This window comes from Vidua chalybeata, chromosome 19, assembly GCF_026979565.1.
Source record: "Vidua chalybeata isolate OUT-0048 chromosome 19, bVidCha1 merged haplotype, whole genome shotgun sequence".
Taxonomy (NCBI): Eukaryota; Metazoa; Chordata; class Aves; order Passeriformes; family Viduidae; genus Vidua; species Vidua chalybeata.
This window is the reverse complement of record NC_071548.1, coordinates 7,207,497-7,223,251: the sequence shown is the minus strand read 5'-3', so window position 1 is coordinate 7,223,251 and position 15,755 is coordinate 7,207,497. Positions and strand designations below refer to the sequence as shown.

The window sequence follows — 15,755 nt, the reverse complement described above, 5'->3', positions numbered from 1 at the left end:
TGCAAGCTCCGTGTCATTTGGAGCTTCCTGACCTACACCTAAAATTATTTCTCCTGATGGGAATATCCAAATGAGGTTTCAATGACAAAAGTTGATAAAAGCCCACAGGTTATTTGGCACAGTGGTATTTAATGTTTAGAACATTCCCATGGGAGCAGGGGTGGGTGAAGGCAGAGGCTGAGCTCAGCCCCCACTGTCACCTGGGTCAGGCACAGCCTTTCAGGACAAACACCCAGCCCCAGCATTGCTATTTAGGCTGAATTACAGCCAGTTTTGTCTCAGCCCCATGCAGAAATCCAATTGCTCACAGTGCTAATATGATTTGATAAATACTTTGAACCAACATAACTTCATTGCTGAGCTGCTGATTCAATCCAGGTCCCAAACCCATCATGACCTTGATTTCATGGCCTGATCACAACCAGCCTTTAATGAAATTACAGCACTTGAGCTTCCTTGGCAATTGTTTAATCTTAATATTGTTTTCATTCTTCTTCATCAGAGATGTGAAGTGAATGGGATTGGTTTGCTCTCCCGGTTTTCAACACAGGTCAAGCCCCATCTCAGTCACTCCACGAGGAAGATGAGGCACGAGAGGCTCTCAGCCCTCTCTCCTTGCGTGGAGCAGCAGCTCGGGACTGATTCACAAGGAATAAAAGCCTGGCTTAATGTGACACTGAGCAGCAACAGCCCCCAAGCACAGCATTGCTCCTGACCAGGACAGGGGCTGGGAAACCACTCCTGCAGCCTGGTGCCCCTTGGAGCTGGTTTAGAGCTACGTGAGCCTGGGCTGCAGACCACGAGGTGTGTTAACTCCCCAGCCACTTCATGCTGCAACACTCATCCTCAGCTGGAAACCTGCACAAAACCAGCAGGAGGCAGGGGTCAGGTGATGTGGGACTCGCAGACCAGCCTGGAGCAGCTCTCTTCCATGCAACAAGGGGCTGGTGCAGCTCAGGAGAAGCCTCCTGCAAGAGTCTGTGATCATCACACCCCCTCAGCCCCCTGCTCCAAAGCTTCTGCTCCCCAGCCTTTGCTGTGTGCAGTCCCTGCTGAGCCCCAGTATTTATTTCTGCTTTATAAAAGGGGAACAGCTGAATGGAACAGGCGAGATGTCTGGGCTGTTGTGATTGATTTAGCCAAGGGCTGTCCTCTGCCAAAAGCAGGGCCTGGGTGGCCCCAAACCCACTCTCACTCTGAGAAGTGTTACATAAACCCCGAGGTCCCTGCAGGACAGTCCTGCTGCTGCCACCACGTGTCTCAGCCACCCATCTCACTGGCAGGTGATGACAAGATGTGGTCACTGCACGAGTGGTGAGGAGGCAGAAAGGAGCACTTCTGCTTCCTGGAGCATTAAATATGAAGGAAGATGATGACAGAGCATCAGACTCCTGGCTGGCGGCTGCTCCAGCAGCTTCACGGGGACCAGCCTTCAGAAGAGCAAGATGTTGTTGCTGCCTCCAAGGAGGTGACACTTGCATCAACAGCAGCTTCTCCCACGAGGAGAGAAGGAACCAGCCACAGCCCATCAGGAGACTCCAGCCAGCCCTGGCTGATGGGTCTGTGGTCCCCAGGCACCAGCCTGGCGCAGCTGTCAGCATCCCAAAACCATCCCCAGGTGCTTGAGCGGCTCCGAGGAGACCACCAGAGGTTTGGCAAGTGGCCACAGGGGTGGCTTTGGGCCAGCTCAACAAACCAGGCTGCCTGTGGCTCTGCTTTAACCAGGCTGAGGAAAGCAAAGCCCCACACAGCTCTGTAGATGCTCCCGATCCACTCAAACCTGGTTTCACCTCCCCAAAGCCCAGTTCCAGCTCCCCAAAGCCCCAAACAAGGCTCTCTCCTCAGGCCAGCACCAACACCCACACAGTTCCAGGCTGGACCCCACTTACTGCAGTCCCCCCTCTCTCCAATGCCCAGGCAGAGCTAAAACAGCGTCGAGGGTTTTAACCCAAAACCTTTTTCTGCTGAGGAAACACCAGCTCTGCAGTCAGCAGAGAAGAGAGGGGAAGTGCCCTCTTGGCTGCATTCAGCAATTTTAACTTTGTGTTTAGATCTAAGGCAAAGCAAACCCCCGCCGAGTGCAGCAGAGCAGCCACGGAATCACAGAAAACTCTGAGCTGGAAGGGTCTCGTAGCTCTGTAAGCTCAAAAGCCATCATAAAGCTTTTTTGGAGATAAGCACTTCCTAAATACTTACTGCTGAAAGATTAAAGGCAAAGAGCTCTGATCCTGTTTCCCTGCCCCGAGAGCTGTGCTAACAGGAGTGCCCCATCCCTGAACATCACAGCAGGAGGCTCAGCCCACCCTCCATCCCAGCTGGGATGCCTTCCCTCCTCCTCCTGTGGGATGGGGATCCCTGCCTGGGCTTTGGCAGGACGGGGCTGCCGCTGGCAGCAGCTCTCACAGGTGGGGGTGACAGAGGTTTGATCCCCCCACGCTGGGCTCAGGGCCTGAGAGGGCTTTTCTTACTCAGCAGGAATTGCAAAGCTGGGACTTGTGGAGACACCACGCTCAGGAGTGGTTTCAGCTGCTCTGGAGAACAGCAGAGCCTCCACCACAGCGGGCTGGACACGGGGGAGTGTGCTGGCACCCCCCAGTCCTGCTCCAGCACCCCCCAGTCCTGCTCCAGCACCTCCCAGTGCTCCAGCACCTCCCAGTCCTGCTCCAGCACCTCCCAGTGCTCCAGGACCTCCCAGTGCTGCTCCAGCACCTCCCAGTCCTGCTCCAGCACCTCCCAGAGCTCCAGCACCCCCCAGTCCTGCTCCAGCACCTCCCAGCCCTGCTCCAGCAGCTCCCAGTGCTCCAGCACCTCCCAGTCCTGCTCCAGCAGCTCCCAGTGCTCCAGCACCTCCCAGTCCTGCTCCAGCACCTCCCAGTGCTCCAGCACCTCCCAGTGCTGCTCCAGCACCTCCCAGCCCTGCTCCAGCACCTCCCAGTCCTGCTCCAGCACCTCCAGCACCCCCAGTCCTGCTCCAGCACCTCCCAGCCCTGCTCCAGCACCTCCCAGTCCTGCTCCAGCACCTCCAGCACCCCCAGTCCTGCTCCAGCACCTCCCAGCCCTGCTCCAGCACCTCCCAGTCCTGCTCCAGCACCTCCAGCACCCCCAGCCCTGCTCCAGCACCTCCAGCACCCCCAGCCCTGCTCCAGCACCTCCCCGAGCTCTGGCCCCACACAGGACCCACAGGCTGAGCCACAGCAGACGATGGTGGCTGCATTCTTCTCCTTCAGTGCTTGCTCTGATTCACACCAGCATTTCCCAAATTTCAGTGCAATTAAGGGTGTCACTTCCCCAGCACAAACCTCACTGTAACGCTCTGCTGGAGACTAAATGCCACTAAATGCCATCAAATTCACCCCCACGAGCAAAGTGCCACCACCAGTGTGCAGGTCCCCTCCAGCAGACGCAGATCTCTGACACGGGAAGAAACAGACCCTGGTCCCAACACAACCTGCCTTGGAGACAATTCCTGGCTTCAGGAATTCATCTTCCACCACGGTTCTGTGGCTGCAGCTCGCTGCCAGCTGCACTTGGTGCATCAGCAATCCCTGAACATCCCAGCACGGGCCCGAGCTGCCGGTGGAGGCTGCAGAGGGCACAAACTCCTGCTGCGGATCCATCGGAGAGCCGAGGGGAACCCAGCGGTGCCACAGCCCCCCGGCACTGCCCGGACGTGCCAGGGGGTGCCCCTCAGCCCGGCTCCCCCTCTGTGGGGAGCTCTGCCTCCCCCCCGTGCCCACCCCCATCACACATCACACCGCTCTGATTCACCGCGGCCGCCCCCGGCATCGCCCCCGCGGGCGGGGGAAGGGGCACAGGCACAGAAAACACACAAGAAAAAGCCCCTCCCGGGCAGGATGGAGCAGGCACGGCAGGAATTCAGGGGCCATCCCTGAAGGCAAAGGGTGACAGAGGTGTCTGGAGCAGGGGCGGGCAGCTCCAGCCCCACTCTGCTCTGTGGTTGTGGGAACAGCCCGTGCCAGCGCTGGCTGCCACCCCCTCCCCCAGCCAAATCCTCACCCAGGGCTTTGCCACAGCCCCACCACCCCCAGGGGCAGCACTGAATGCCCCCTCGTGTGCCCCCCAGCCCTACCTGCAGCTCCTTGTCCGAGTACTTCTGCGGGTTCTTGCTGCCCTGGCTCTTCTTGCGAAGTTTCTTCAGCTCTGCCTGGCACTTGTCCAGGGAGTCCCCCTTGCTCCTCTGCTCCGTCTGGTATTTCTTCAGCGCAGCCTGGATGCCACAGGAGAAAGCTCTGAGCCTTGGCCGCAGCTCCTGCCGCCAAGGGGGGGCAGAAACAGGCAGAGCCCCCGGGACAGCGGGACCCCCAGGGCCCAGGGAGCAGAGAGGGGACAAGGCTGTCCTGTGCACGGTGACACGAGCGACACCGGGGAGCTCCTGCAAGCAGGGGCAGGAGCTGTGGCACGGCACGACGTGCCCCAGCAGGGAGCAGGGGATGGGGGAGCCCCGGGGAGCCCGGGCTGTGCAGACTCACACACACGTAACTCACACTCAGGTACCGGGAGTCCAGCTCCACCTTCTGCTCCAGCTGCGTCAGGAGCTCGTTGTGGAAGGACTTGAGCTGCAGGGAGAGAGGAAACGCACAGTGCTTGGCAGAGCCCGCCTGGGGAGCAGTGGATGGCACCAGAGCGGGGCTGCACGGGCTGAGAGCAGCGAGGGACAGACTCAGAGAGGCCCAGAGGGGCTGAAGAGGATGCCCAAGCAATGCAGACCCTCTGGAGCTTAGCAGATCCACGGCAGCGGGGCTGGACAAGGCATGGAAAAGCATTTTCCGCTGCCAGGGACCCCGGCACGCCAGGCTGGGCACTCACCATCTCCTCCAGCTGGTTCTGGATCTGCCTGTGTACCTCTGCCATCTGGAAGAGCACGTCCCCTGCAGAGACAGGACAGGGAGGCTTTGAGGCACCGAGCTCAGGGGACACCCCAGGACCCCAGGGCTGGGGCAGGCAGCACCCTGCTGGCAAGGAGGGGTCCCCAGCCAGACCCGGGGGGCTCCTGGAGTACCCCCGTGCCCACCTTTGGGCAGCTGCAGTGAGCCCGTGCTCACCTGAGACACGGGGACAAACAGCTCAGCCCTGTGAGACGGGGGGGGGGAGACAAGGAGGAGCAGCAGGACCCCAAGCCCAGGGGCAGCCCTTGCTCCCCTGGGCCAGCACAGGGACAGACACGGCCCTGGCACTCAGAGCAGGGCACAGGACACGGGGCTGAGCCCTGGGATCCCCACTGCAGCCAAGGAATCCCAGCTCTGTTCTGCCACTTCCTTGAATTTTTCTGTTCCAGTGCAGGGCTGGCTCAGCTGGCTCAGCTCAGTGTCCTGGCTCAGCAGGAGCCCCAGCGTGAGACACACACACGGCAGCATCTCTTAGGAACAGAGCCAGCCCTGAGAGCCCTGGATCACAGCGAGCTTGGGGACAGCCCAGCTCTGTCAGCTCTTCTCAGGGCTGGCTTTGGAAGCTTTTCCTTCCAGCGTGGCAGGCTGCAGCTTCCCGAGAAGCTGTGGAGCTGTCTGTCCATGAAAGCCAGCATCTCACCGGGGCAAGGGCACGCGTGGGAGCTGGGCCAGCCCCAGCCTGTCCCTGGGCACGTGGGCCATGTGGGGGTCCACACCCCCAGCTGACCAGGAGCAACCTGCCTCAGCACTGCCGTGCTCTCCTGGCTGGAGCAATTCGTACTTTGCACCGCACGCCGCGTCCCAAAGCCTCCTGCAAACATCAAAACCCGACCCTGGGCAGGCACTGGCCCCTCTGCTGCGGTGCCAGAGCAGGCTGTGGCACTGCCTGTGCCACCACACACGTCTGCAGGGCCACACGTGAGCAGCGAGGGCCAGGCAAGGGGTCAGCCCCGCAGGAAGTCGCTCCTGCTCGGGCTGCGGCAGCTCAATGGTGGGAAGTGCCAAATTCCCACTGCAAGCAGCCCTGACGTCACACCGAGGTGCCTTTGTCAGGGGGATCAATGCAAGGGTGGCTCTCTCATTATTCCCAGAGCTTGCACCACCCCCTGTCCCTCTCCCTTCCCGTTTGGCTGCGGTGGAAATCCCGGGAGCGCTGGCATGGGGCTCTGGCCACCATCACAGAGCTCCTGGCTATCATCACAGAGCTCCTGGCCACCATCACGGAGCTCCTGGCCACCATCACAGAGCTCCTGGCTATCATCACAGAGCTCCTGGCCACCATCACAGAGCTCCTGGCCACCCTCACAGAGCTCCTGGCTATCATCACAGAGCTCCTGGCCACCATCACAGAGCTCTTGCCCCACCATCACAGAGCTCCTGGCCACCATCACAGAGCTCTTGCCCCACCATCACAGAGCTCCTGGCCACCATCACAGAGCTCCTGGCCACCATCACAGAGCTCTTGCCCCACCATCACGGAGCTCCTGGCCCACCCGAGAGCAGGACTGGGGCAGAAATGTCCCAGTCCCATGGGACATCCCCAAGTGCAGCCCTGCTTTGGGGCCAGAGGGCTCTGCCCCCGTCCCACATTGCTCCCCAGGGAACTGGCCCGTTCCCAGCCGCCGGGGTGGCTCCTGGAGCTCTCTCAGCGCTGCTATCCATCGTTGGGTTCAGCTTTCCCCTGCACCCCCTGGCTCCTGCCGGGGCGTTGCAGCCCCACATCAAAGCCAGCAGCACACGGAGCCTTTCCCACAGCGCAGCCTCGCTCAGGGCACTCTGCTGTCCCCCCCCCAGGCAGCACCACGAGTGGCAGGAAGGCAGCTGGACCTGCCCAGAGCCTCGTGAGCTGCCCCAGAGCCCGTCCCCAGCTGCCTCTGAAGGAGCCAGCCCAGGCTTCCCGCCGCCACTGGAGCCCAGCTGGGCAGCGGGATTTGAACTGAACCCCCTAAAAGCAGCAGCAGCAGGGTGTGAATCCCCACACAGGGCGCCTCTGTCACCCCGACACTGGCACGCTGTGAGCTGCTCCACAAAACCCTACAGACCGTGGGAGACCGGCAGACACCTCACCCCAAAGCCACCCCAGAGCCATGGGGACGAGGTTAAACCGTGACTAAGGGGACAGCACGGCAGCTGCAAGGCCTAAAGAGCCCAAAATCCCGCTTGGAAAAGAACCTGTGGCACCGTGCCAGGGGCAGCATGGTGGAATTGTGAATTTGCCACCCCACGGAGCCCGGGTGGCAGGGCTGGGACCGTGGCACACGCCCTGGCAGCAGCAGAGCCGCCCACGCCAGGGGAGCTCTGCATCAGCTGCCGGAGGGATTTGTAGATGAAGCAGCCGAGCTCCCACTGGGCAGCAGGACAGGAGCTCAGGTCCCCGTGTGAGGCGCAGCCAGCTGCCAAAACACACACCCTGCAGGTGGAGAGCCCCCGGCTGAGGCATCTCAGCTACACCCAGGGTACAAGGGCAGGAGGCAGAGCCGGGGCTGCCGAGGCACGGGGAGGGAAGGAGGAGCTGCTGCTCACGGTGACTCACAGTATCGTTCTGGGAGAAGAACTATAGGAGCTATTGTGGGCCCTTCCCTTCCACACCCAGCCCACAACAGGCAAACAGGTTGTTCCACATCCCTCCCGTCCCTGCTGGCACGGCGGCAGCCAGCTGCCCCTCCAGAAGGTGAAGCAGTGGGAGCCCAGCTCTCAAGGGTTTGCTTCGGAGCCGTCAGAGACTCAAGGTTATTTTTTGACTCCCCCTCTGAAAGAGGGATGTGGTCCATTTCTAATAAAAACACCGACGATGCATTAATCAAGGAGCAGAACTGCTCAGAGGCAGAACGCGGGCAGGGCTGTAGCAGCCCAGGCTGTCCTGCAGGGGTGGCAGGAGATGGTGGCCACTGGCCAGGGGGGACCAGCTCCCACCAGCAGCATCGTGGCTGCCCCAGCTCCTGGGGTCAGGCCTTGGGCACATCCCCTAAAAACCAGGCAGCAGTAACCCTGCTCACACAACACCGCGGTGCTGAAGAGCTGACGCAGCCAAATTTGAGGTGCAGGCAGAGGTGGCACCTGGGGGCACGGTTTAATGGTGGGCTCAGTGGTCCTCAGGGCTTTTCCAGCCTGAGCAATCCCACTGAAAACTTCTGCAGGGCATTCTCCTCTTCCCTCGGAGCAGCAGGGTCTGGCCCAGGCTCGCAGACCCGGCACAGAGCAGCTCCCCAGGGCCAGGGAGCACTTCCAGCCCAGCCCAGGCTCTGACTCCAAGCTGCCCGTGGCAGCTGCAGGATCCCTGTGCAGGGGGAAGGAGACGAGCGTGGGGAAACAATCGGCTTGGGGAAACAATCAGCTTCTCCACGCTGACTCATCCCTTTCCTCTCCACAACGGTTTCACTTCTGCCAGCCCCAGAGGACTGGGCGATGTGCTGATAATTCATCAGCGCTGCTCCAGCCCCGCCTGGCACTGCTCGAGGCATTTCTCCTTTGTTTTTAAAGAGACCAGGTAAAAGGAACAGCAGAAGCTTCCCAAGGCACCCCGGCTTGGGTTCCCAGGTCCCAGTAACTGGCCCCCTCAGGCTGGGCAGTAGCCACGGACCCTTTCAGCAGGGATCCATCACAGCCTGGGATGTTCCGTGCTCCCCACAGCCCCCCTGGATGGGGCCAATCCTGGCTCTGCAGCAGGATGCAGCGAGTCCCCAGTGCTGTGGCAGGAGCTGTACTGGTGGCACTGGTTAATCAAGCACCCTCACATTGCCCAGCCTGGCCCCGTGTGATCCCATCCCTCCTCCCTGCACGCTGGCAGCTCCAGAGGGGGAGCAAACACCTCCAGGAGCTGGAGCTGGCCAAAACCCCTCCTCAGGCCTGCCAAGCTCCCCCCCGCTGCTGAGGGATGGCAGACCCCAGCCCTGGCCACACACAGCACCCCCTCCACCCCCCAAAAGGAGGGAGCACCCCTGCAGGATCCTCCCCAGCACAGAGCCGGGGCACGCGGCGGGTGGGAAGCCTGGAAGGTGTCACCATCACCAGGGAAGGTGGAACCCAGACGTTGCACACATCTGCCACACGCTGGGAGCCCCAGCCAGGCCACATGGACCTCACAGATGCTCATTTTCAACCCTCCTCCACCACCACGGACCAAACACAGGTTGGTGAGAGCGAGCCTTGGCCGTCTGCTCCTCGTGGCAGGGATGGAGGCAGTGGAAAAGCCCCATCCCGAGGCAGCAGAAGGCTTTCAGAGGCTGTCTCGTGTTTCTGCACCCTCAGCAAGCCCGTTCCTGCAGCTCCCTTTCCTGTTAGGTGCGTTGTGAAGCCCGAATTTAAAGGGTCGCCCAAAAGGTCTCGGCTCCCAGCCAGGAGCTCCCCTCCACTGCAGGGAGGCTGCCACGAATCACAGGAAAACACTTCCTGGAGCTCTGTGTCCCCCTGAACACTGCTCTGGCTGGTTCCCAGTGGACACCGAACCACAGGCAGCCACCAGCAGCCCCAGCAGTGCCCGGTCCCCCTCGGGGCTGCGCGGTGACCTTGGGCACCTGCGGGATCCAAAGCCACAGCTCTGCCGGGCAGGAAGCACCTACCCAAAACAACCCCAAAGCCAATTAACAGATTCAGCCCTGCTCCCAGAGGGTCCGGTGCAGCACAAAGCCTCCGAAGCGCCGGGAGCCGGGACAGACCCCGGAGCTGCGGGGGAGAGAGAGCCGGAGCCCAGGGGTGCCCCTGGAAGTGTCCAGGGCCAAGGACAGGGCTTGGAGCGAGCCGGGATAGTGGAAGGTGTCCCTGCCCATGGCAGGGGTGGGGCTGGACGAGCTGTAAAATCTCACCCAAGCCATTCAGGTGCCACATCCCGACTTTACTGTGGAAATAAGAAGCCATTATGTGCCAGGTGGCTCCTTTCAGCTCAACAATGGTTGAGTAATTACTGCCTGTGCTGCCCTTTCACAGCCCGGTGTGTCACACCCTCGCTCATCCAAGGGACCTTCCAGAAACAAGGGCTGAGCAAAATGCACCTCCAGCCCTGGAGGTGCTTCCTGCAGGTGCTGCTCAGCCCCAGCGTCCCGGGGGAAATGCCTCCAGCTCCGCTCAGCAGGAGAAGAAAACCCCTTCCCGTGGCTTTGCCATGGCCTCGTTTTCAAGAAGGACAAAAGAAATGACATTTTGAGCAGCATCCAAGGGACCTAGGCAGGAGCTGGACAAGGGCCAAAGTCACCTGAGGACTCGGGCACGAGGCTGGAGCTTTTGGAAGGGGCTGCACACCTTCCCTGGCCAGACACGGGCTGCTCAGTGCAGCTCCTCTTCCCTAAAGCCACCGCCACAACCACCAAAGGGGGTGAAGAACAGCCCGGGGAGCCTCTCTCAGGGGCACCTGTGGGCACAGACCCAGTCCCAAATGCCAGGGCCTGGCCAGCAGGGCACTGCACAGAGCAGACTGACTCTTGTGCTGCTGTGGCACAGCACCACTGGGGTTAGGAACACCCCAAAGCCCCGGGGTTAGCAAGACCCCAAAGCCCTGTGGGGTTAGCAACACCCCAAAGCTCTGTGGAGTTAACAACACCCCAAAGCCCTGTGGGGTTAGCAACACCCCAAAGCCCTGTGGGGTTAGGAACACCCCAAAGCCCTGTGGAGTTAGGAACACCCCAAAGCCCCGGGGTTAGCAACACCCCAAAGCCCCGGGGTTAGCAACACCCCAAAGCCCTGTGGGGTTAGCAACACCCCAAAGCTCTGTGGGGTTAGCAACACCCCAAAGCCCTGTGGGGTTAGGAGCACCCCAAAGCCCTGTGGGGTTAGCAACACCCCAAAGCCCTGTGGGGTTAGGAATACCCCAAAGCCCTGTGGGGTTAGCAACACCCCAAAGCTCTGTGGGGTTAACAACACCCCAAAGCCCTGTGGGGTTAGCAACACCCCAAAGCCCTGTGGGGTTAGCAACACCCCAAAGCCCTGTGGGGTTAACAACACCCCAAAGCCCTGGCTCTGCCCACCCCAAACCTCAGCAGTGGGGTTCAGACAGCCCCAGCAGACCTGAGAACTGAGCCCCCCCCCGAGCCAATTACAGCTCAAGGGCATCATTGTTGTCATTGCTGCCGCTTTTCCTTTCCCACGTGGGATTATCCTGTCTGCACACAGCTCCTAAAATCCGATGGGGAATTCAGGGGAAACGCAGCGTGCTGGGCAGCCCCGGGAGCTGAGCCCAGAGCTGTGCTCCAGAGGGCTCCCTGTTCCAGGAGACAAACCTGCAGCACCCCTGCCTCACGGGGCTGGGGTTGGGACACCAGGAAAAAGCACCCAGGTTAGGAAAAAGAGGGTTTTGGAGAAAAAAATAATTATCTCAGATTTTTCTCCATGGAGGCTGGGAACATGAGCTGCAATCCTGACCATGGCTGACATCTTGAAGCAGTTTTCCCCATAAACTCATGGAAGAAAATCCCACTCAGGGCAGGAGCTGGGGACACAACATTAATGGAAGCAGCAATTGAGAGAATTCCTGTTTGCTGTTCTAAAATGAATTCCCTGTCCCTGGCAGTGCCCAAGGCCAGGCTGGACCAGGCTTGGAGCAGCCTGGGACAGTGGGAGGTGTCCCTGCCATGGCAGGGGTGGCACTGGGTGGGCTTTAAGGTCCCTTGCAGCCCAAACCAGTCTGGGATGCTGTGAAATAACCCAGAGCCCCTTTCTGGCACTATCAGCACTGCCAGCCCAGGGAGTGACAAGGCAAAGGTGTTCCCAGGAAAAGCTGCAGCTCTGGGCAGCACAGCCCTGGCCCAGAGCAGCTCTCAGGCCCTGTTTACACATCTGCTGGGAGGGGGCTGTGTCCCAGCTGTTATCGGCTCCGCTGAGCTGCAGCCAGAAATTTTATCTGCACTTTCTCCTGCCCGCAGCAGCTGCCACGGCAAATATCAGCAGGATCAGCAGAGCACGAGGCTCAGGAGCAGCCAGGAGCCTCCCTGGGAGGTGTCCACACCAGGAGGGGAAGGAGCAGTGATTTGGAAACACTCTACACCCCAAAATACTCGAGCCACACATGGGGAGAGGGCACCAAGGACATCAAACCCTTGTCCTTGGGTGAGGAACCAGGGCCAGAAGTCCCCAAATCCAGCTTTGGAGCTGGAGCTGCTCTGCAGAGCCGGCAGGGTGGGGTTCCCCAAGCTCCTGCCCTCTGCTCAGGCTGCCCCAAGCTCCCTTGCAGGAGGGCAGAGCTGGGTGTCCTCAGCCCCAGAGAGGCAGTGGCAGCTCCTCCAGGCTCCGCAGCACACAGGGCTCTTTGTTTTATTTATTAAACAGAAGCAGATTGCTCCAGGCAGCTTTAATCCACGACTCGGTTTCCATAGACACTTACTGCTTTCCCAGCACCATTCCCAGGCAGCAGCAGGGCTGGGGGAGTGGGGTCTGACACCAAATCCAGAGCCCAGGGGCTGCTCCCCGACTCCTTCCGCCTTTAGAGTCGTTTCAGCTCAACCTCTCTATTAATTGCCTGCCCCGGAGAGATGCTTTAATGAGCATCGAGCTGCGGGAGGGATGGAGGGGGAGGAGGAGGAGGAGGAGGAGGAGGAGGAGGAGGGGTTCACCTGGGACCACACGGACACCAGACCAGGGCCCATCTCACTCCATGAGAGCCTTAACAAGGTGCAGCCTCCCAGGGGGAGCTGGGAGAGTCACCCCAAACCATGGGGGGAGCTGGGAGGGTCACCTCAAACCATGGGGGGAGCTGGGACAGTGACCCCAAACCATGGGGGGAGCTGGGAGAGTCACCCCAAACCATGGGGGGAGCTGGGACAGTCACCCCAAACCATGGGGGGAGCTGGGACAGTCACCTCAGACCATGGGGGGAGCTGGGACAGTGACCCCAAACCATGGGGGGAGCTGGGACAGTCACCCCAAACCATGGTGGGGACCTGGCAGGGTCACCCCAAACCATGGGGGGAGCTGGGAGGGTCACCTCAGACCATGGGGGGAGCTGGGACAGTGACCCCAAACCATGGTGGGGAGCTGGCAGGGTCACCCCAAACCATGGGGGGAGCTGGCAGGGTCACCTCAGACCAGGGCTGTGAGGAGGGAGGACTCAGGAGGATGTCTGGGCAATAGGAGGCTGGAAAAGCAGCTCCCCTTTAAAGGATTTGCTGGGAAATAAGTGTGAGAAAGGGGAAGCAGGCAGCAGGCGTCACAGCTCGTGATGTTTGCCATCGATTGGGCAAACACGAGTCCCTGGCAGTGGGCACAGGGAGGCTCCAGCAGGACAGAGCTGCTGCAGCCAGGGCACAACCCCAGCCCCAGCAGCACAGGGTGACCTCCACCAGCACAGCCCACCTGCCCCTTCCTCTCCTGAGGTCAGCTCAGCCCCAGCTCCCTGGCCAAAATCTGCTGCTTCTCCTTCTCCAAGTGAGAAAAAAACCACCACAAAGCTGCTCTCCACAAACACCACGAGCCAAAGCCCTGACACTCAGAGTATCAGGGGGTTTTCCAAGCTGCATTAGCAGTAAATGGAGACACTGCTACCACTGAGACACGGCAGGATCAGCTCCACACTGAGCTTGTTCTCCCCAGCAGCACCAAAGAGCTGTTCCATTCCTGGGCTGGGGATCTCCAGAAATTTCCATTGAGCAGCAAAGTGGGGACTTACCCAATTCTTTCGATCCTTGGCTCTCACTGGCCAACTCTCCCATCTTCACCAGAGCATCAAAGTACCCCTTTGCTGCGTATGTCATGCCTAAAAAGCACCAAAAAAAAAATAGAGGTTAGGTTCTCCTTAATGGCTGTTAAATTTCTGGGGCACTGAGGAGACTCTGGACTCTAAAATAGGCATTACCTCAAAGGGCTTAACCCCACGGGGAGGGAGCACACAGCAAACAGAGCAAAAGCAGCAAAGAAAGCTGGAGCAGTGAGATTAGAGGGTAATTTAGGATTAAAAAAGGTACGTGCAGGACTGTGGTGGTTTTCATTGCAGTGCAAGCATCAGGCTGCTAATGCTGCTCGGAGAAATCACTGCAGAATAATTGAATATCACAGACTTTCATTATAGTTCAGCCTTGTTTGTTGACATTCCAGCTCCACACTTGACTCTAATCAGATAAGCAGGGGGTTTCCTCTAATCACAGAACACGCTGTACAGCCCCAGCTCCAGCCTTCCAACGCTGCCTCTGCTCTGCCTCCTGGGCTCTGCACTTCCTCAGCTCGGGGATCCGAGGGGAAGGATGACCCAAGCCAAGTTAAAAATCACAGGAAGATCCTTGGCTCCACAGCGGGGATGTGGGAGAAGCACAAAGGCAGTGATCACACTGGTTATCCCAAAGTGCTGGGGTAGGACAGCACGGGATAAGCAGATCCACCTCCCAGGCAGTTAAATATCAGGAGAATATTTCAGAAGAATGACTAAAAACCACAGTCACAAGGGTCAGCAGCTCTTCCCCCTCTCAGACCCTGCACCTCTGCTCCCTGGAGGGAACCAGCAGGGAAAAGCAGCCCCAAATCGTGAACCCCACTCTGCTGGCATCCCCAGGAAGTTCTGGGAGAGCTGCTGCTTGTGAGGAGGGTGCCCTGTGCCCCTTCCCCGGGGCTCAGAGGCCACAGCCCCTGTGCAGTGGACCGGGCTGGACCGGCCCTGCCGCGTCATGGCTGGGTGAGCCATTAAATCCCAGCTTAAACCCCAGCTTAAACCAGTGCCCGGGGCTGGCAGGACATCCGAGGCACCTGGCAACAGGGGGAGGGCTCAGAAATCCTCATGGGAACAGCCCGGAGCCTCACCTGACTTGTGGGAAAGAAAAGGTGCTGCAGGCAGGGAGCAGGAGCAGGATCCTCCCCAAAGGTCGGCTCCCAAACCCCGGCACTTCAGAGACGCCAAAGGGATTTTCCCCCCCTGGCTGAAGGTGATGACAGACTCTGCCCCACGGGTCCTTTCACTGGGATTATTCAAAAATAAAATCCAGGAGACACGTGCAGCTCTGAAGGGAGAAGAGCCCTCCCTGGAAAAACACAGCTCTGGGTTGAGCAAAGCTTAAACCTCCTTAAAACCCAGCTGAGGAGAGCCAGTTTAAGTCAAAATAGTCCATTTTGGGGTTTAATCAATTCCTAGCTCCCTTTTGATCACTTAAATTTACACCTCCCTAATGGCTCCCAATAGGACCCTGCATTCCCAATCGAGAGCTGCCATCAAGACTTTGAGGCTTTTCCCTTCCCTTCCTTCTTCTGGGCAATTTAAACATTTCAATAGCACCTCTTTAAACGGAGCTTAAAATCTCAATTCTCAATACTTTAAACAAACATTTAAAGATGAACTGTCTGCAGATGTGCTTTGTTATCCTGCTGCCCCCCCAGCATTTTCTCCCTGGAATCCCTCCTGCATCCATGGCCTTGCACATCCCAACACCCCCTCCCAGTTCCTTCCCCATGGGAACAAGGAACTTTTCAACAAAAACCCAAAGATTTTCAACAAAAACCAAAGGTTTTGCAGCTTTCCCCCTCCCCAGCCCGGCAGCCCCAGCATCACTTACTTGCTAAGGCTTTTTCATAGGTCTTCCCCATAGAAATGAAATTCCTGAGGCTGGGATTGAACTGCTCCATGATCGTCTGGAGGGAAGAGAACATGGCTGGGATTAGCAGGGATGATGGGAAGGGGAGTGAACAGCTCCGTGCTCAGCCCTGTCCTGATAAACACAAAAAGAGAGCAAAAAGAAAAAAAAATCCTCCCAGCATCCTCCCTCATCCTGCAGCTTCATAGAGGAAGCCCACGCTGGCTTTGAGCACACGAGGGACAAGAACGAGGGGGCTCTGCAGTGCCCCAGCAGCAGATGCTTCCCAGGAGAGGAAGGTGAATGCCCCAGGCAGAAAGTTATCAGATAATAGCAAAAAATAACCCCAATAGCAACTGTAAGTGGGTGTTTG

The 15,755-nt window shown here is 59.1% G+C and overlaps 1 protein-coding gene across 8 annotated transcripts in view; it reads right to left on the bottom strand.

The window, feature by feature from the left end:
- BAIAP2 (BAR/IMD domain containing adaptor protein 2) overlaps window positions 1–15,755 on the bottom strand; it is a 39,256-nt gene that overhangs the window by 16,657 nt on the left and 6,844 nt on the right. For all 8 annotated transcript variants that reach the window (XM_053960054.1, XM_053960052.1, XM_053960058.1 and 5 more), the window contains exons 2-6: window positions 15,365–15,440; window positions 13,498–13,584; window positions 4,828–4,889; window positions 4,506–4,577; window positions 4,091–4,228 (exon numbers count right to left, since the gene is read on the bottom strand). In XM_053960054.1, coding sequence (XP_053816029.1) covers window positions 4,091–4,228; window positions 4,506–4,577; window positions 4,828–4,889; window positions 13,498–13,584; window positions 15,365–15,440 — 435 coding nt within the window. The remainder of the gene's footprint in view (window positions 1–4,090; window positions 4,229–4,505; window positions 4,578–4,827; window positions 4,890–13,497; window positions 13,585–15,364; window positions 15,441–15,755) is intronic.